Genomic DNA, 21,327 nt, shown 5'->3' on the forward strand with positions numbered 1-21,327 from the left:
CTGATCATGGTGGAGACACATACAAAGTGGCCATCTCTGGGTTTCCCTCCCACCTTTTCATTCTGATGGCGTAAGGTAAATGCTTGGAATAGATTTCTAGCCTTTATTCTGTACTTATTATCGTGTGATGCGGGAGTGTAATCTCATCTTGCAGAGTCTCCGCTTCTTCTAGGAGATGGGCAATAATAATACATGCACTTTTTCTTAGAAAATGATTATGGGCTGGCGCTGTGGCTCAATAGGCTAATCCTCTGCTTGCGGCACCGGCACCCCAGGTTCTAGTCCCGGTTGGGGGGCTGGATTCTGTCCTGGTTGCTCCTCTTCCAGTTCGGCTCTCTACTGTAGCCCGGGAGTGCAGTGGAGTATGGCCCAGGTTCTGGGGCCCTGAACCTGCATGGGAGACCAGGAGAAGCACCTGGCTCCTGGCTTCGGATCAGCGCGGTGCCTCTGCGGCCATTGTGGGGTGAACCAATGGAAAAAGGAAGACCTTTCTCTCTGTCTCTCTCTCTCTCTCACTGTCTAACTCTGCCTGTCAAAAAAAAATGATTATGAGCATCTTTTGTTAAAAATATTTATTTATTTATTTGGAAGAGTTGGAGAGAAAGACCCCCCCCCCCATACACACACACACACACACACACACAGAGAGAGAGAGAGAGAGAGAGAGAGAGAGAGAGATATCTTCCATCTGCTAGTTTGCTCCCCAAATGGCCACAACAGTTAGTGGTGGGCCAGGCTGAAGCCAGGAGCCAGGAGCCAGGAGCTTCTTCTGGGTCTCTCAAGTGGGTACAAGGGCCCAGGCACTTGGGCCATCCTCTGCTGTCTTCCCAGGCACACCAGCAGAGAGCTGGATCAGAATTGGAGCAGCTGGGACTTGAACCAGCACCCATATGGGATGCTGGCATTGTAGGCAGTGGCTTAACCCACTGTGCCGCAGTGCCACAGTGCTGGCCCCAGCATACAGTTTGTCTAGAGTGCTGTGGAGTTGCAGGAGTCAGTTCCTGGGCCCGTTTTCTCAGGTGCTTTAAAGTGCGTTCTCAATTCCTAGTCCCTCAGCTAACTTCCTTCCGGACTCCACAGGCAGCCAGTGCTGACAGACCTCCCAAGCTCAGAAAGCCTTATTGAGGGCCCTGGCCTGCAGAAGCCAGCCCGGCCCTCAGGGGGCTGATAGTCCAAGGGTGCGGCAGGAAGAGCACCAGGCCCTGACATCAAAGCAGTGGTTCAGCCCTGTGTCAAAAAACTGAGTGCAGCAGACTCTGCACATCACTGTGGTGCGCTGGGGACCCTGGGGAGAGGCAAAGCCATGTGGTCGCTGCAGCCTTAACAGCAGAACTTGTCCCAGGTCTGGATCTCGGTCTGGACACAGGTGGACTCTTCTGGCGTCCTTCTGCAGGTCCAGCCACATGGCCCTGGACTGTCTTTGTATTTGTCGGATGCAGTGGCTTATATTTGACCTCATAGGAGTAGTATAAGCAGGCGAGGGGCTATAACTCTGTATGCTGGGTCAGGTGCATGTGTTTGTAAAAATTAATCTGAAACTCTGATCCCAGGGTGGGGAGGGGGGGTTCGTGGAGCCCCCGAGATAAGAGAGGAGCATGGTGGGAACACCAAGGCAGGCCAGTCTAGGGAGACTAGTGTTGGCCCCAGGGCCACTTCTCGCCTTTACTCGTGGGTCTGGGTGGTGGCTAAGGTGAGACTAAGCCATGTTGCGGATAGCAGCATCCTGGCGGGGGGGAACGTGGTGGTGGGGGGAGGAGGCATGGTGGGGGTCAGTTATACATCCTCCAGGCCGCTGGAGGCTTGGATCATAACCCAGCAGGGTCCAGAGAGACCGGGAATATGGGGAGGAAATCACGAAGTTGAGATCTCAAACCCGGACAAATCTGTCGTAATGCGTCTGGGGACTCGGAGTCCTGAGCACAGATATTAACTGGGAGGGGGGCTCTTAGAAGCAAGCATTTGTTTTCCAAAAACAACAACAGAAGAGCCAGTGCTTCGTGAGTGACACTCCACATCCATGCACAGGAGGGTTGGGTCGGCCTGGCCCTTGGCCCTGAGCAGCAGGGGAAGGTTTGAGATGGGCGTGGACCGGGGGCAGGTGCTTTCTCGCCCCTGCTCATTGCTGAGGCGGCCCTTCTAGATGGCGGTCGGTGTTTAAGCTTATTTTCTCATGCACTTTGTGTTGTTTAGGAAGGAGCAGCCCCTTTCTGACTCCTGACTTTCCCGTTCCTCCAGCCTCTTGCAGAGCCCAGGCTGGGGTGGCTTAGGGGGTTGGGATCAGTGCTTCTTTAAGCAAGACCTCCTTGTTGGTGAGCTAATGCTTATCCAACCTGCGTCCACTAAATGTGGACAAAGTGACAGGCCTGGCCTGGATGGATGCAAAGTGCTTTTTGTTCAGGCTGTTAGAGCTGTGGTAGCTCTTGTTAATACAGTGGACTGTTACTGCAGGAGTCTCAATTACTGTCCCTAGGAGCCTGAAAGGACCCCAGCTTATGAGTCCTTTGTATGCAAGGAGATGCCATTAACTTCCAGCAAGTCATAGCTGTTTAGGAAAGCAGGCTCCCAGCCCCATGTAGCGGCCCCCTTCCCAGGAGTACTAAATGCTGTTGTAAGGAGTGGTGCTGATGTGCGTGGGGTGCCTGGTGTGGAGGCACCCACGACACACAGCTGCTGTTGCTGCTGTTGTTTGGTGCTGTTCTTGTCCATGGTGATGTGTGGAGGGCAGCACACTTGCCGCCAGCTTGGGGCTGTTCCTTTCTCCTCTCCCCCTTTCTCTGGCTTCACAGCCAGCATCTGCAGCCTTGGGGGAGACAGGCCCAGTTCCTAACTCTGCTGAGGCAGCCAGAAGCCCAGACGTGGAATCTGTGGAGAGGCAGGAGCAGATGGCCTTCAGACTGTGGGCTGGGAGATGTCTGTTTCCTAGAGCGTGAGTCCTTGGGGCCTCTGTAAGCATGACGGCTGCATGTGCGAGGTCTGTGGTGCAGCCCCTGGGAAGCCAGGCCCGGCCGTGGGAGGGCGAGCGTGAAGGCACTCACGTCAAGGGGCAGACAGCAGGTGCGACAGGTGGTGGCCTCGAGTTTTACTCTTGGCTCTGCCCTCGTGGGCTGTTTCATTCACATCTCTCTCTGTGTTCTGGAATGGGCCTTGGGATGGATTGCTACCACAAGAGGAATTCAAAGGGATCAATTTCAAACCGGACAAATAAAAAGGAATCCTGTAATGGGGGGGGGGGGAGAGGAAATTTAGGGGAAATCAGGATAGTAGAAATTGGAAATAAAAGTGATTGAGGTTGAGACAAAATTTCATTCTGAGTTTCCTAGCCAAGGGAGAAAGGATTATGGCTCCCATCATCTGTATAAATAACTATTTTGTCGAACGACACAAACTTCTGTTTCCAAATTTTTCCTGTTGCTAAAGGATTTGAACAATATTAGAAGGGACTGTGTCTTTAGTAATGAGTTCATAGAGTGTTGGAATGTTCTCTGTATGGCCATTTCTTTCAAAAAGTATTGAATTAATTAATTTTAAAGACAGAGTGACAGAGAGAAAGAAAGAGAGATTTTCCATCTGCTGGTTCATTCCTCGAATGGCCACAAGGACACCAGGAACCTGTAACTCCATCCTGGTCCCCACGTGGGTGACAGGGAACCAAGCACTTGGGCCATCTTCCTCTGCTATCCCAGGCACATTAGCAGCAGCTAGACTAGAAGTGGAGCACACAGGGCTGAAACTGGCACTCGGTATGGGATGGCAGTCTTGCAAGAGGTGGCGTAACCCACTGTAGCACAACACCGGCCCCCTTATGTCCAGTTCTTCAGCTGATTCCGGATAAAAACTGAGGCTGTAATGTTAAACTTTAATTCAGAGAGAGTTGTATTACAAGTGAAGTATGCAAATTTCTGCCGAGCTAACTTGATTCAAAGATAAAAGAGCAAAAATGCCATTGATACTTAAAATCTCTCCCATGGAACCCATGTTTGGAAATATTTGTCCTTATTATATTGCATCTATTAAAGAATGACTCACCACCTTTTCATTAATGGAAAAAAAAAAACCCTGCCATTATGGATTTTCTGATCAGTGTGAGAAAATCTATGTTTCCACAGTGAGCTGGTGTAATTCTAGTTGGAAAGCACGTTTTGGTCAGCTTGAGCGGCTCCTGAGCTGGAAAATGTTAATTTTATTAAGCTTTGGAAATTATTGGACACTGTCCCTCTAGAGATTCTTTTTATGTAAAGGTTTACTTATTTTATTTGAAAGTAAGAATTACAGAGAGAGAGAGAGAGAGAGAGAGCGAGTGAGCAAGTTTCAATCTGCTGGTTCACACCCCAGATGGCTACAGTGGCCAAGGCAGGGCCAGACTGAAGCCAAGAGCCAGGAACTCGATCCGAGTGTCCCATGTGGGTGGCAGGGGCTCAAGTCCTTGGGACATTTTCTGTTGCTTTCCCAGGCACATTAGCAGCGAGATGAATTGGAAGTGGAGCAGTTGGGACACGAACAAGCGTCTGTATAGGATGCTGGCTTTGCAGGCTGTGGCTTAACTGACTATACCACAATGTGGGGCCCAATACATTTTTTTAAAAAAAGATTTATTTATTTATTTGAAAGAGAGAGAGAGAGACAGAGAGAGAGAGAGAGAGAGAAAGAGAGGTCTTCCATCTACTGGTTCACTCCCCAATTGGCTACAGTGGTCGGAACTGAAGTCAGGAGCCAGGAGCTTCTTCTGGGTCTCCCATGGGGTGCAGGGGCCCAAGGACTTGGACCATCTTCTACTGCTTTCCCAGGCCATAGCAGAGAGCTGGATTGGAAGTGGAGCATCTGGGACTCGAACTGGCGTCCATAGGGGATGCTGGCACTGCAGGTGGTGGCTTTACCTGCTAAGCCATAGTGCCGGACCCCAGTCAAATTTTTTTTAAAAGATGTGCTTGAGTCTTTACCTTGGAGCCTGTGAATGTGACTTCTTTTTAGAAGATTTTTATTTATTTTTCACTTTATTTCATAGGCGTAACACACACACACACACACACACACACACCAGAGAGAGAGAGAGAGAGAGAGAGAGAGAGAGAGAGATCTTCCATCCACTAGCTCACTCCCCAAATGCCCATGACAGCTGTGGTGACACCACCCTGAAGCCAGGAGCCAGGAACACAATGTGACAATCTGAATCTCCCATGTGAGTGACAGAGACCTAAGCACTGAAATCCTCACCTGCTGCCTCCCAGGGTGTGGTTAGCAGGAAGCTGACCTGGAAGCAGAAGAGCCCAGACTTGAACCAGGTGCTCTGATACAGGATGTGTGCATCGCAAGTGATGTGGACCCTGTGCCAAACTCCTGCCCAGCTGGACTTGATCTTGTTGGAAAACAGCTATAATTCAGTGAAGCTCTTGAGGTGATGTCATGGCGTAGCTGGGAGGGGCCCTAAATCTGATGACAGCTATTCTTACAGAGAAGAGACAGAAAGAGACTGGAGACACGGGACCCACAGACAAACGCTCAGTGAGGAAGGGCTGGGGCCTGGAGTGAAGTCCCAGGCTGAGGGTTGGTTGGGGCTGCCAGAAGCTGTTAGAGCCCTTGGAGGGGGTGCAGGCCCACTGATACCTCAATTTCAGACTGGCGGCCTTGGCAGTTGTGAGAGAAAAAATGGCTGTTCCAGGCCAGCCAGTTTGTGGGAACTTGTCCTGGCAACCCTACAGCAGACAAATTCAAGACCTGAGTCTCTGGTGGGCTTGTTGGCTTGTTTTGCTTCCCAACGATCTGCTTTGTATCTTCTAAAAAGGCATGGAACAAATAAATAATTAATAGATTTTAAATATAATTAATGCAGGGCTTAGCAGATAAGGCCACTGCTTTCGATGCCGGCATCCCATATGGGTGCCGGTTCAGGTCCCGGCTGCTCCACTTCCGATCCAGCTCTCTGCTATGGCCTGGGAAAACAGTAGAAGGTGGCCCAAGTCCTTGGGCCCCTGCACCTGGTGGGAGACCCAGAAGAAGCTCCTGGCTCCCAGCTTTGGCCTGGCCCAGCACTGGCTGTTGCAGCCATTGGGGGAGTGAACCAGCTGATGGAAGATCTTTCTCTCTGTTTCTCCCTCTCACTATCTGTAACTCTACCTCTCAAATAAATAATAAATAAAATCTTAAAAAAAAGAAATTGAGACTTGGAGAGGCTAACATGTTGATCAAGGTCACTAGAAGGTCATTTGAAGGGACTGGATCCATGGACTCAGAACCACCTCTAACTTCAAGGCCATGTTCCTACTCGCTTACTTTACTGAAAAAATCTCTGAGTTGGTTTGAGGCAGTGGGTAGCATGGTCTGGAATGGTGTATCACAAACTGTATTCTACAGAATGATAATCTTTGGTTTTACCGAAGATAAGTTTTTATGGATTAAAAAATTCAATAGTAATTACTACCATTGACTTGACCTGTTAAAAATTCTGAGAAAATTGTTCCGCTTTGTTTAATTCTTTTCCTGCTGCGCACCTATTACTATTTCAGGGAGATAATATTCTGGGGGAATTCTGGGGAATTCCACCCTAGACTCAGTAACTAGAGACTGGGAGAGACAACCCGTTTATATTTCCCAACAATGTGATTATCCTTTTTATTTATTTGAAAGGTAGACAGAGAGAGACAAACAGAGATCTTCCACCTTTTGGTATACTCCTCAAATGTCTGCAGCTGTCAGGAGCTGGGCTAGGTCAAAGCCACGGAGCCCAGAGCTCAGCGTGGTTTCCTGTGTGGGGACCTTGAGCCACCACCTGCTGCTTCCCAGGATGCGCATTAGCAGGAAGTTGGAATTGAACCAAAAGCAGAGCTTGGATTTGAACCCAGGCACTACAATTTGGAATGTGGGTTTCCAAAGTAGTGTGTGAACCACTGCCCCAAATACCTGCCTCTAAATTTTCTTTTTTTAAATCGTTGTGGGCTAGCTCAGTGAGCTACTTGACATTCCCTGGATTGCAGCTTCTTACCTACAAAGTAAGGAGGATGGACTCTAAATTCTCCCCGTGTAAACCAAGTGACAACTTGTAAATTTGTTTTTCTTCCTTCTCCTTCCTTGAGTTGTTGGTGTTAGCAGAGGGTTCTGGGGACAGATACCCTTTGAGATCATTCATGCTTTGATGGTATACAGATATCTCTGCGCAAAAATGTTATACATCGGCCACCTCTTGGAACTGTGCTTTTAGTGAGATGGTACACCTCGCCCATGGCTGCCTACCTGTATCTGGGTTTGCCTGCATCCCCAAGCCTCCTGACCATCACTGGCTGACCTCTCAGCTCTGCTACCTCCACTGGACCGCTCTCCTCTAAACCATGCCTCTCTTGGAGCCTACCTTGAATGCCCCAATTTATTTATTCATCTATTTAAAAATCTATTTATTTATTTGAAAAGCAGAGTGATGGGGGTGCAGGGGAGATTGATCTTGCATCTGCTAGTTCACTCCCTAAATGGCTGCAATATCAGGGCTGGCTGAAGCCAGGAGCCAGGAACTCCATCCTGATCTCCCATGTGAGTGGCAGGGTCCTGAGTACTTGGGCCATCTTCTGCTGCCTTCCCAGGTACATCAGCAGGGAGCTGGACTGGAAGTGGGGGATGAGGGACTCAAACTGCTCCTATATGGGATGAGAGTGTTGCAGGCAGCAGCTTAGCTCATTGTGCCACAATGCTGGCCCCGAGCTCCCTAATTTAAACTCTCCTGATTTAGACTGTTGTGAAAAGAATACATTTCACTCTGTCTTCCATAGGCTAGAATTTTTCCAAGAGCTTTCAATATTTGTCTCTGATATTCCAATGATGTTCTCATTCCCTGAATAAATATGAAGGTACTTCCAAAAGCTCATGGAAAATGGAATTAAAAGTTTATTTTGGTACAGAAAACACTTTAAACTCTATATGTACATGAGGCCTTCATGGAAAAAGCCAATTGTGAAAAATTATGTGTAGATTCCAATTGTTTTTGCACCAAAATAAACATATCTCTTAATTCCATTTTCCCATGAGCTTTTAGAGTACCCTTGTACTCCTCCTCCTTTGCACCCCAACCTAAATCTCACTTCTCCCATAGTCCCTCCCTTATTCCCTCGGCCTGGACTGACCTCACCCTTTTTGGATTTCTAGTCAACCCACAGCCAAACTTTATCTAGCCCATCAATTTTTCTTCAACTACTTTGGGTGCCTTTAGTTTTGTGACTCCAAATATACCACAAGACCTCCTGGGAGCAGGAACTACATTTTATATTTCTTCTGTATTCCTGGAAAACTCTAATATGGTGTTCCATAAATAACAGTTGCTCAGTAAGTACTATATTTATTGGCCTATTGATGCCAAATAATCCTCGCCTCTTCAGCTCCAGGATCCCTTTTTGGGTCATGGTTCTCAGCAGAGCTTCCCCAGCATGATAGGTATTTTGGTTCACGTTTGTACAGGGTCACTTCAAAAAGTTCATAAGACAAATTGAACTGAAAAAACAGACTTACTTTGGCACAGAACTTGTGGAATCCATGCATGGTGTTTTCATCATACACTTTTTTCATGAACTTTTTGAAGACTCTTACGCATAGGCCATATAACACTCAGAAGCAGGACTCAGCCCCTGCTCCCTCCTCACCCCGGGGCCACCTGCTTCCTCCTAAACCATTTCACTAGTTTAGCAAATCTATGAGCTTTATTGAAGACGGAGAACTCGGAGATGCGTGGTCACAGGGAGAGGAGTCACTGCCCACTCCAGTCTTCAGGATGTCTTCCTACTCAGATGCTTTTTATTCCTGTCGTCAATTACTTTTAAATGAATGAGAGCTGTAGTTGTTTACACAGAGTTGGCTGGCTGGAGGTGGGGCCTTCCTCTTGTTGTCTCTGTCTGTTCTCAAACATTTGTTTTTAATAGAGGTGAGCTGAGAGGGTGGTGTTTGTATTTCGTATCTTTATGGGCTTTTGGGTGCATGCTCTTTGGTTGCTATTTAAATAGGCTGGAAAGAGTGCAGGATGCTTTGACTTTTTCTTTTTGTTTTCTGAAATGCTTCTCATCTTCACACATCAGAATAAAAAATCAGGAGCACCCAATGCTGTGGGAGGGACTTGAGCTGATCCTGGGCCACATTCTAAGTATACACATGGGCCTGGTAAGACTGGACCTGGCCCAGCATTCAGGAACAGTGAAGGTAAAATATGAATATCTTATACAAAATGAATCTAAACTTTGTAGTGGTGTTGTCTTTAGACTAAACAGTGAAAAAAAAGTCAAATGGAAGGGGTGTTTCTCTTTTTCTTTCTTTTTTTTTTTTTTTTTTGAAGGCTTCAAGTCAGGTCCATCTGAATTGGGGCAGCACCTGCCAATGGGAGCTGGCAGGGACTCAGATGTTAGACTCTGTGCTTGTGGGGTGGAAAGAGGAAGGTGGTGGATAGGGTCATCCCCAGGTTTATCATCTAAACTGGGGCGGTTTTGAGAATAAAAGAGATGTTAATAATAATTATGCCAGGACAACAGTAATAGCCAGGACTGTCCAGAGTAAATGGGACTCGTGTCCCTCCCCCAGTAGGAGATGTGAGTGCATGGGGCTCAGCATGGCTGCGGCTGCCCCTGTGATGTGTGGGAAGGGGCTAGCAGAGGGGGTGAGGTAGAGAAGCAGGCAGAGGCAGTCAGCTGCTGGCACTTGGTGATGTGCTGATTCAGCGGCTGAGACCTGACTATGATATTTTCAGGAATTTGGAGGACACAATTTTGGAGAACACAATAGGCTGGCACACTATTGGTTGATTGGAATTGGCTATGATGAGAGTACTTGTACCATGGTAATTGGCCAACACTGCAAACTAACCTCCTCTGTCTCGACCTGCACCCCACTTCCAGTTGATGAACATTTACAATCGCTCCACTGATAAGAGCCCTGAGAATGGGAACTGAGTGTGCTGGCAGTGTGGGGACCTCCATCTGTCCCATGGCTGGGACCAGGTTGAGCCTGAGATTGTTGTGTGGTTCCTGCCCTGGGCACAAAAGGCTACTGATCAGGGAAGGGCCAGCAACAACAGCATCTATGTCAGGGACCCTGCAAGGATTCTGTATCTGGCACCTCCAAGGCAGGCATTAATTTCCTGTCATTCCTTTGCTTGCTTGCTCTGCTCTGGCCACACTGACTGTCTTGCTTTTCCTCCAGATGCCAAGCCTGTCTCCCTGGCAGGGCCTTTTTGCTGTCCCCTATGCTTCCAGTTACTCTCACTTCAGTAGAGTCTCTTTTCAATGTCCCCTCTTCACACAGGCCTCTTGTGACCACCCTGTGTGTAAAGTATTTCTCCCAGCCAACCTGCACTTTATCCCCTTATCTTGGCTTTTCTTTCCAACACTTAGTGCTATCTGGTGCTGAGTCATTCTTTGCTGTCTGCATCCCCACTGCTTGGGAAGCTGCATGAGGACTGGGGTTTTTCTGTGCTGTGTCAGCAGCACTCAGGAAGTGCCTGGGGTCGAGTAGGCATCACGTGCATGTCGGCAGTGAATGAAAGAACAAGATGCACACACCAGACCTCATCCCTTGGTGGTGACTTGCTGGACAGTGATGCTGAAGTGGTTCTGGGGCTCCATCCAAGGGCAACAGGAAGTAATGCTGGCATCACTCAGGGATGTCTGCAAAGATAGGGCATGGTTCAGCACGGTAGTGCATGCACCATTTGCAGCCATCCCTAATCTAGGTCCCCTACTTAGTTATCAAAAAAAAAAAAAAACATTTAGGAAGAGTCTAGATATACCTGGAATGAGGCTGTATGTGTACAAGAAGTCCTAGCCCTTTGGAAGATTACATTTTCCACCCACCTCTCCACCCATTCTTCCATTAATCATCCATTTATCCAACATCATTCATTGTCCATCCATCCATTCATCCAACATCCATCCACCCAAAATCTATCCGTCATCCATCCATCCATCCAACATCCATCCATCTAACATCTGTCATCCATCAATCCATCCAACATCCATCCACCCATCCATCCATCCATCATCCATCCAACATCTATCCATTCATTGTCCATCCATCCATCATCCATCCACACACACCCATACAGTCATTGAAGATTTATAAAGTACCACTACACACCACACACTCTGCTGATGTCCTGTGATTTAGTGGTGACTACAGTTGTTCCTTGGTTTCATGTGGCTGTGGTGTGGTGAGGATTCAGACAATAATAAGGCTAGTTATGACATGAATTTGGAGGCACACATGGAAGAAAAAATGTGGAGTTCATTGAGAAAGCCAACGAGAGGAACCCCATGTAGGTAGGGGGGCTGGGTGAAGAAAGGCATGTTTGGGCTGAGACCTGGGAGCCAGGTAAGAGTTTTCCAAGTGGAAAGGGAAGGTAGAACCTTCCTAGAAGATGGAAGAACATGTATCAGGCCCCAAGTTAGCTCTGGTTTGTGAAGAACCGTGGTGGCACAGCACAGAGACTCCGGTGGCTCTGGGTGCTGAGGAAGGCAGGAGGTGTGGCTCCTAAGGGGCCTTTTCAGCCATGTGATCTTAAAAGTTTGGATTTTACTCCAAGTTATAAAACACTTATTCATGTTTTGTGGACATGCTGACAATAGAATTGAAAACCACAAAGGAAGACAGAATTAGACAATAGAGAGTGTGCATTTTATAAATATGTCACTGTCCACATTCAGCACTGGGCTGACTGCAAGCTTGCTGGGAGGCAGAGGTAGCGATGAGAAGGCTGGGTGGTGCTTTTCTTGGTGTGCACACGGAGCATCTCCCCTTGGGCCCTCAGTTGCAGGTGATCTCAGCAACTCCTGGTGTGGTTTCTAGAATGCGGGGTGAGCAGCTCCACACCCGCCTGCTTGTGTACATGTGCTTATGGGTGATGAGCAGGGAGAGATGTTGGTGGAGTGGAACTCAGGCACGTGTGCCCCTTGCAGGCACCTGCTGAGGATGAGGGCGGTGAACATGCTAGGCTATTTCTCATCCTCCTCGCACCCTTAGCTCCAGCGCCTTCCACCCTCGTCCAGCTGGGCCTTGTGATATTTAGTTTCTGCATGTGCTTCAGCCTTTTGGAATTAAAGGTGAGTGACAAGTGGGATGGTTGAGCCTTGCCTCCTAAGATGAGTGAGATGAAGTGAGTGAGTAATGGTGATTGAATCTCAATGATCCAGTGCCTGGAGGAGGAGAAACAAATAAAGCACAAATCTACGAAAGCACAAGATAATTAGAATTAATTTCTACTGACACATGTGCTCCCCTCTGGGACACACTTCCCGTCTTTATGCCATTCTGGAATTTTCCTGGCTGACCCTTGTGGCCAGTTGTGAGAAGAGGTCCTCTTAGACCACTACAGATGAAATAGTAAGATAATATTGTTCATATCTTATATTGCTCACCTCCTCAGGATCTTCATTGGATTTCCTAACATGTGTGTCAAACTTCCTATGCCTCGGTTTCTTCATCTGTGAGATGGGGAGATTGGCTTGTGTGCTCTCCAAGGTAGACACTAATACTGCCTTGGTTTCCTATGTCCCAGGAAAGCACAGGATTTAATGCAGAAAGGAAACACATCAGTCCGCAGACCACACTGCTGTGCCCCACTGGAGGGGAGAGGCTGAGGGAGACAAGGAGGAAAAAAGAAGGAAGACAAAAAGGAATCTCAGTAAACCCTTTAGACTGTGACAGTGAGGCCAAAGTAAGGTTTTATGAGAACCACATTGGAGCCCAGGGATGAAAAATAAAAGCAACATACTTTAAAAATTATTTATGATTTTAAGCGCATGAGAGGCGTATCGTGTACCCAGGGAGTGCATAATGGGGAGCAGCTGGTGCACATGTGTCTTGCCGTTTCTGAAGATGTTCATCGTTCTCTGATGGCCAAGAATAACAGCAGTGACGGTGCCACTGCTGGTTGTGTTAATACCAATAGAGCGGGTTGAGTGCCTCCCTTGGATTGCGCTGAACGCGAGAAGAGAGTATAGATTGCTGGGTTGTTGGGAGCTGGAAGGGATGCTGCAGTCTACTTCCTTCTCTGTGCTGACCATCGAGCCCCGCCAGGGGTCAAAGGAGGTTAGATGCAGGGGAGTCCTCAGCTCTGGTTTCCAGGTCTAACCCTAACCACGGATTCTGTCATTCCTTGCTCCCCTGAGTCTCAGTCTTCCCATCTGTAAGAAAGAGACGTTGGTGCGGTACCTGGCGGGCGTACCTTGCAGCATGTTCATGGACTCCCAGTGAAATGATGCCCGTGGGAGTTCCGCCTCCAGTACTTGGCACAGCCAACCAGCAAGCTCAGAACTTGACCTCCAGGAGGTGCCTAGAAATGCCTGTGCCGGGAATGAATGCTGCTTTTTCATTGAACGTGTGAAGCCGTGCAGTGTTGGACTTGGGCAGCCCTTTAAAAGCCATTTAGTTCTGTTACCTCTTTTATGCTTTGTTAAGGGGGCCTGGAGAAGCACTCGGTCTAAGCTTAATCATCTGCCGTGGCTCCGCCAGCCTGAGTACTCTACCCAGTGCCCCATGAATTGTGGGGTTTTCCTGTCTGGCTGGTGGGACTAGATGCCATTGCCCATTCTTTCCAGGACGGGGTAGTTTCCTCACACCCGTGCTGCTGGCTCTGCAGCCCTCTGCAGTTCTCTGCGCCTGTCTGTCCCGGAGGGGCACTCTCCTATGAGCTCTAGATTCCCCAGCCTCCTTAGCCTTATCGTTCCATCTTCTCAACTCAGGAGTATGCTGGGCTCCCCCTGTTTTCCTTTCTTCTCTCAAGGCAGAGAGCTCACCTTGTGTCTTTTTCATATCTGGGGGATCACTGCCCTTTGTTGCCTGGTGTCCAGCATCTTGAAAAGCATTATCTCCCACATCTAGGCTTGGTGTTCTGGTTGCTTCAGGGTGGAGGGTAAATATGGTCGCTGTTTACTCCATCATGATAGGAAGAGACAGTTTCCTGGTTCTTTCTTCACGTGGGGAGAGTGATTAGCCACACAACTGGTTAATGTCCGTGAGGACTAGAACCCAGGACGCTGACTGTAAGCATTCTTGTTCTCTTACTGCATGCCAGGCACACAGGGTAAGCTCCCTGCTTTCCAGAAGTCCACAGTGTATTGGGGGATAGACAAGAGACTCAATAATTAGAGGTGGGTAAGTAAACCATGATACATTGTATGCTGCAGGTATTCATTCACAGCATATGGGGGAAGCAGGCCAGGAAGTGAGTGGGTGAGGGAGGTTTCCAAGGACAGTGATAGCTGAGCCTCTTGGAGAAAGAGAGAGAGAGTTCTGCAGGTGGAAAGGAGGGGGCACATTGCAGGGACAGGTACAACCCAAACAGAGGCACAGAGAAAGGAAGCAGGTCCTTTGCCCTCCAAGCCTCATGTCCACGGTATTGTACACGGGGACCTACGTGTATTTTGTTATGAATGTGTGTCTGGCTCCATCTCCTACAGAGTGTCTGAAGTCCGGGAAATCTCCCAGCCCTTGGTTCCTGCACTGTTTTGGCCTGCAGGTCTTTGTGTGGGTCTTCGTCGGGGCTGTGGATTAGATGCTACAAGGTTTCTGGAGGGATTGTGGCCTTTCACACTCTTGACTTTTTTCCTGAAGGTGACAGTGACATTGCTTTCAGTACCTGGAGCTTCCACTGTCAAAAAACAGTGAAAATTTATCCCGAGTCCTTTCCCAGTCCCACTGAAGTCATAGGCTAGGGGCCTACTCGTTCAGGTCATTTCTCTGAGTGAGTCCTGCCACATCCATTGCCAAGATGAGGCTTGGGAACTGCTTGGAGGCCCTCAGGTAGCCTTCTACCAATGTACCAATGTAAGGTCCAGAGACGATTGTTGGGTTGTAAATCGGCACCAAGTGCCAGCGTCCCTCGCCCCTGCTGGGCCTGGGCCCTGGAGGGAGAAGGGCAGGGAAGACTTTCAGCCAGCCAGAGGCTTTACAATGTGACACATCGTTCCCCAGGCTGGTTTACTTCCACCAAGCGCAGTTATTGTATAGCTGTTGGGCTCCCAGCCTGCGCTCCTCCAACATGGAGGCTGCGGTGGCCAGTGCTGTCTCTCCAGAGGTCATTCCTTTATTCAAAGATGGGGACCATTTGGAATAGTATTCCTTCCTTGTGGAGGCTGTGGTTTCATGGAGGCAGCAGGACACGCATCCAATAGAAGTAAAATCACCACTGTGATAAGTGCTATGAAAGAGAGGCATTTGGGGCTGTGAAAAGCTGTGAAGCTGAGACTTGACCTTGTCTGGAAGCCAGGAAAGGCTTTCCCCAGAAGTTATGATTGAGTGAGACCTTACGTGTGAACAGACCTGGTGAAGGGAGGGGGGTGACGAGCATGGAGGGCTCAGCATGCTGGGGGAGCTGAAAAGACGGCCAGCGGCGTGAGACTGTGGGGCAAGGTGAAAGTGGAGACTTCTGCAGGGCCCCATGGGCTGTGCTGAAAACGTTGGTCTTCATTTTAGGATTCGTGGGCACCTGTCGAAGGCTTAAAAATCTTTTTAAATATTTATTTTCATTTTATTTGAGAGGCAGAGAGATAATCAGAGAGACAGGCTTCTATCCACTGGTCCACCCCTGCAAACTCTTGCAGCATTCAGAGCTGGGCCAGGCCAAAGTCAGGAACCAGAAACTCCAAGCGGGTCTCTCTCATGGGTGGAAGGGTACCAGGTACTTAAACCACCATCTGCTGCCTCCCAGGGTGCACATCGGTAGGAAGCTGGATTGGAAGTGGAGTAGCCTGGAATTGAGCCAGGGACTCGGTTAGAATATGGGTATCCCAAGCAACAGTTAAGCCACTGTGCCGAACAGCCACCCCACCATTGAAAGGCAGCAAGATCAGAGTTTTTTTTTTGACTGCAGAAACATTCCTTTGACTCCAATGTGGAGGTGGACAGGGGTATTGGGTGCTCAATTAAATTTAAATTACAGATAGTGATTTTCTTTTTTAGTATAAGCGCCATCCCTAATACTGCATGGAATTATTCTTTTAAAAATGTTTTATGAGTATAACTTTAATTTAGTCTAAGTGTCTGAAAAATATTACATAGAACACTCAAACTAAAATAATATTCTAGTTTATTTAAAATTCAGCTTTAATTGCACATCCCAAATTTCTTAAAAAAACTTTTATTTATTTGAAAGGTAAAGTTAGATAAAGAGAGAGAGAGAGAGGGAGAGAGAGAGAGAGAGAGAGGTCTTCCATCTGCTGGTGCACTCCCCAGATGACTGCAATGGTTGGAGCTGAGCCCATCTGAAGCCAGGAGTTAGGAGTCTCCTCCAGGTCTCCCTCTTGGGTGCAGGGGCCCAGGCACTTGGGCCATCCTCCATTGCTTCCCATGCCACAGCAGAGAGCTGGATTGGAAGAGGAGCAGCTGGGACCTGATCCCTCTTGGGTGCAGGGGCCCAGGCACTTGGGCCATCCTCCATTGCTTCCCATGCCACAGCAGAGAGCTGGATTGGAAGAGGAGCAGCTGGGACCTGAACCGGCACCCATGTGGGGTTCCCACCCTTCACTCACTTGCCATTGCTTCGTACAGCAGGGCCACCACATGCTGGTTGCAGTTTGTCCTTCTGTCACCACTGTCACTATTCAAATTCCAGTGGGACCCAGTGCTCCAAAGAAACCAGCCCATTTAATTTTCCTTAAACTCAGCTGGAAATTTTTTTAAAAAGATTTTACTTACTTATTTGAAAAGCAGAGTTACAGAGAGGTAGAGGGAGAGACAGAAATTTCTTCCATCCGCTGGTTCACTCCCCAAATGGCTGCAATGGTTGGAGCTGGGCTGATCCAAAGCCGGGAGCCAGGAGCTTCTTCCAGGTCTCCCACATGGGTGCAGGGACCCAAGGACTTGGGCCATCTTCTACTGCTTTCCCAAGCCACTCAGCTTGAACTCTTCTACTTGAAATATCTTTGCCTCTATCTGTTTGAGCTTTTATCATTAAACGCATTTATAAGGTAATGTTCTCTCCACTATGATCAAAATGCAGAAAAACATTCATGGAAAGTAAAGTGAGTGAAGTGAATTCCCACCACTTGGGAAATGGCTAAATAAAGTGGGGTTTACATCTACTGGGTAGCACCAGCCACTGAGGTAGCTCCACGGGAACTGACCTGGAAAGTACCTGTTCTGTGTTGCTAAATGAAAATGATCAAATGCAGAACATATGGTTTTGATGTGTTGGCTGAAAGTGTGTTGATTTCATTATTGATATTAAATAAAATGTATAGAAAATGCTGAGAAGAAATGAGCTGTGGTTATGTTTTAGTTGTTGGATTGGAGAGTTCTTTCTTTTCTCCTTCTACTTTTCATTATTTTATTAAAAAGCAAAATGATGACAAAAAAGAATTACCCTTCTGCGAAATCTCACTCAAAGGCATGTCCCTCTATGAAACCTTTGGCTGATTCCTCCACGGGATGTACTTTCCCCTTTCTTTGAAACTTCAAAGCGCTTCGTGTATTTTTGGTGGCATTTATCTCTGTCTGTCTTGCTAAGTATTTCATCCACATCTTTCTGCCCCTCTTCTGTAATGTGAGGCTATCATGATGGAGAAGAAAACAGGCTTCCAAGTTGGAATATCCCTATGATGGCTTGTGTTACGATGATCTATTACAGCATGACAAATTAGCCCAAACTTAGAATCTAACACCATAGTCATTTTTTCTTCTGTCTCATGACTTTTTGGTTAGGAACTTGTGCAGAACTGAAGTATGACACCATGTGGTGTCGGCTGGGGTCACTTGGTGGTATTGAGCTTGGAGTTGGACAGGAGGGTACAAGAGGGCTTCACCCACAGGCCTGCCACTTGGCAGGGAGCTAGGAGGCTGGGCTTAGTTAAGTACTTTTCCTTCTCTGAGTACTCTTGGGACTTTTTGCAACACTGCTAGGAGTCCAAGGGATTAAGACAAGATAAGACATCTTTTTAAAGGATGGAATTGATATGGGGTCCCTTTTGTTGTAGGGTACCTACTGGTCAGGTGGCCACAGAATCCACCCAGGTTCAAGGGGGATTGGAACAGAGATACTACCTTTAGAAAGGAGAATTTGTACAGAAGTTATGGCCATCACCCTGTTTTCACGGTTTTGCTATGAGAATTACAACTTCTGGGTGTCAATTATTATATTTAAATTAGAAAGACCAAAAGCTATATGGCATGCAAAAGAGTGTTATGTATTATACAAGATTGTGTGTGCTAAAAATATTAGTGATGATTTTGGTGCAATAGCTCTGCCTCACTGAATAATACTTTAAAAGCAAACTCATTTTAACACAGATATGTCCTAAGAAAACAGCCAAAAAAGTGATGCTGGATGATTATGTAGGTGTCATTACAGAGCACAGCCATTGGATTAGGTTGATGTGAGTTCAAGCCAAGCTGTGTGGCCTTGGATGACCCACTCTTCCATCTAAAGTCTTATTACCTCACCATACTATGGGAATAAGATTACCTGCTTAGCTGGGTTGCTGTGAGCATTGGAGCTAATTTGAGTGGAGCACCCAGCATGGTGGATTATAACAGTAGATTTTGCAGTTTCTCTTATAACAATAAAACCATGTCATGGAGAAAGTATGGACTCCACACCTGTTGCTCTGTGCTGCTCACCTCTGTTAACACAAATGATTCAGAGAGGTTCCTTTGGAAGGCAATGAAGCAATGGGGGCACGGAAGGATCCTCCTTCTTGTTCCTCCCAGTCTCCAGCTCTCTAAGCGTGTTCCCCTTCCAGGAAGCTGTGCCCCATGCCCCTTTGGTCGTGAAGTCATTCTCCTCAGACCTGTGGCTTTGCTTTTCATAGATGTATGAGATCAAGGCAGGAGGCAGCATTGCAAAGACCTTCAACGCGATTCTGCAGAAGCTGAGTTCACCCCTGCAGCCCAGAGTTCCAGAGCACAGCAACAATCGGATGAAAAACCTCTCCTACCCATTCTCCAGGGAGAAAATGTACCTGTGAGTATGCGAGCTGCTGGGCAAGGCATGTGAGAAGAAATGGGAAAGAAAAACTGAACACCACTGCACGCCTCAGTTCTGGGGCTCACAAAACAGGTGCCTGATGTGTAGGAGAGGGGAGAGGAAGCAGGCTCTGGTGGTGAAATAGCCACTGTGCTTGGGAATCCTCTTCTGCACATGAGAAGGGACAAAGAGCTGCCCTGGGTGTGTGTCCAGTGGAGACCCTGCCAGGTGCCATCTTGCAAGCTGGATGGAGAACTAGGGAGCAGCTCTTACACTTGAACTCTGTGTCAAAGCAGTCAGATGCCTATAGGGAAACTGTCCTATCCAGTTCTTAATGTCACAGGGTTTCAACACAGTGTGAGCAGCCATGGAGAAGGTAGGTGAAGCTTCTGCGTGTCCATACCCCCAGCTGCCTACTCATGCACTCAATGACTCTGAGAAGAGCCTCTTCCCCACACCCAACCTGGGGAGAGTGAAGAAAAGCTGCTCATGGGGATAGGAGGGAGCCATGGCTGGGAAGTGGGAATCGCTGCAGCAATTCTGAGGAAATGAGTAACTGTCCAGCGTGCTAATAGAGTCGGGTGCGAGAGGGTGAGGAAGGGGTGCGGGAGGCAGAGGAGACAGAAGGGTCCTTCCTCTTGAGAAGGTGGCAGTCACAGAGCATTGTTCTTGCTGCCATGCGAGGGGATAATTCTACACACCTGTGCGTGTGTTCCTTTTGCGTGCACTCACTCACTGAACCCTCACACTTGCCCTGTGGCGTGGCCTGCCGGATGGGACCACCCTTCCATGATGGAGAGGAGACTGAGCTCCGGGCTCTGGCCAAGGGCACACCGCAGCGAATGGCTGAGATGGGACTGGCACGGGGACCCCTTGTGCTGCTGCACTTTTGGCAGACCGGCCTCTTCCGAGCCTCCCCGTCCGTGGGCCTTCCTTCATGCTGGTGCTGGCCTTGAATGGCTACCTCCACACATCCCCATTCCTTTCATTAGCCCTGTCCTTTAAGTCCAGCTGAAAACATCTGGTTTCTGAAGAACGGTGTGTTCTTCCCAACAAGCTGCACCCCATGAGCTGTCCTTGAAGCCGTCTCTGTTGTCATGCTCTGCTCTGCATCTGTTACTTGGAGACACTCCGCACCCAGGGACTGATGGCTCCTGGGGAGTTGGGAGAGGGCTTCATTCATCCCTTGGCCTCTAGCACAGGGCACTAAGCGCAAGAACCGCTCCACAGCAGCTTTTCTCTGAGTGCAAGTTCAATATTTGCAGCTCACGCCACACTCAGATCTAACTGATGAGATGATGATGACAACCTAAAATGAAATTTTAGAAAACAAAAGGAATTATAATTCCAACGTGCTAAAACTAGAGTCACTAAAAAAGCTTTGTCAATGTCTTTGGCCAAGTATATATGTATTTTCCATACTATATACTTTGAGTTTGCAAAATTAGCATCATATAATATTTCTTTATCATGGTACAATCCTTTTTTTATTTACAAAGTTTTCATCATTACCCCCCCCCCCTTTTTTTTTGGACAGGCAGAGTTAGACAGTGAGAGAGAGAGACAGAGACTGAGAGAAAGGTCTTCCTTCCATTGTTTCACCCCTAAAATGGGTGCTACAGCCTGCGCGCTGCGCCGATCCCAAGCCAGGAGCCAGGTGCCTCCTCCTGGTTTCCCATGTGCGTGCAGGGCCCAAGCACTTGGACCATCCTCCACTGCCTTCCCGGGCCACAGCAGAGAGCTGGACTGGAAGAGGGCAACCGGGATAGATTCCGGCACCCCGACCGGGACTAGAACCCGGGGTGCCAGCGCCACAGGCGGAGGATTAGCCTAGTGAGCTGCGGCGCCGGCCCATCATTACCCCTTTCAATGACTGAATGATATTCTGCCATATCAGTTTTGGAGTTGTTTCTTATCTCCATAATCTCTATTGTAGATAACTTTTCAATGAACATTCCTCTATGGAATTTCCTTCTCTTGACTATATTCCCTGTGATAAATTCTATGATGAATTTTCAGAATTGCTGGATTGGAAGGTATGAATACTGCAGGTGTGTGTGAGTGGCTGTACCTCACACAGCTTGCCATGCGCCTCTCCCCAGCTTTGCCCTGCACCCGGGGGGTGGGGTTGGAGCATGCAGTTGTCTCAGGGCAAGGGTGATAGAATGAGTTTACCGTGTGCTCTCTTGCTGTCTCCAGGTACAACATCCAGGAAAAGGACACATTCTTTGATAACGCCACCCGCAGCCGCATTGTAAGTATATGGGTTTGCTGGGTTAGGACAAGGCTGGGGCAAAGCTGGGCACTCAGCTGGCAGGGCATCCTCTTATTCTCCCTGATACCTCTCATCATTATTTGTTTGGTGTTGCCTAGCAACCAAGAGAGTATCCAGGAGCTTCCCCCTCCCAGCAGCA

At 48.2% G+C, this 21,327-nt stretch overlaps 1 protein-coding gene across 6 annotated transcripts in view; it reads left to right on the forward strand.

Annotated features, from left to right (window-relative positions):
* ANO2 (anoctamin 2) overlaps positions 1 to 21,327 on the forward strand; it is a 387,627-nt gene that overhangs the window by 95,744 nt on the left and 270,556 nt on the right. For all 6 annotated transcript variants that reach the window (XM_070049342.1, XM_070049346.1, XM_070049344.1 and 3 more), the window contains 2 exons: positions 18,759 to 18,910; positions 21,113 to 21,167. In XM_070049342.1, the coding sequence (XP_069905443.1) occupies positions 18,759 to 18,910; positions 21,113 to 21,167 (207 nt within the window). The remainder of the gene's footprint in view (positions 1 to 18,758; positions 18,911 to 21,112; positions 21,168 to 21,327) is intronic.

This window comes from Oryctolagus cuniculus, chromosome 9 (genome assembly GCF_964237555.1).
Source record: "Oryctolagus cuniculus chromosome 9, mOryCun1.1, whole genome shotgun sequence".
Classification (NCBI taxonomy): Eukaryota; Metazoa; Chordata; class Mammalia; order Lagomorpha; family Leporidae; genus Oryctolagus; species Oryctolagus cuniculus.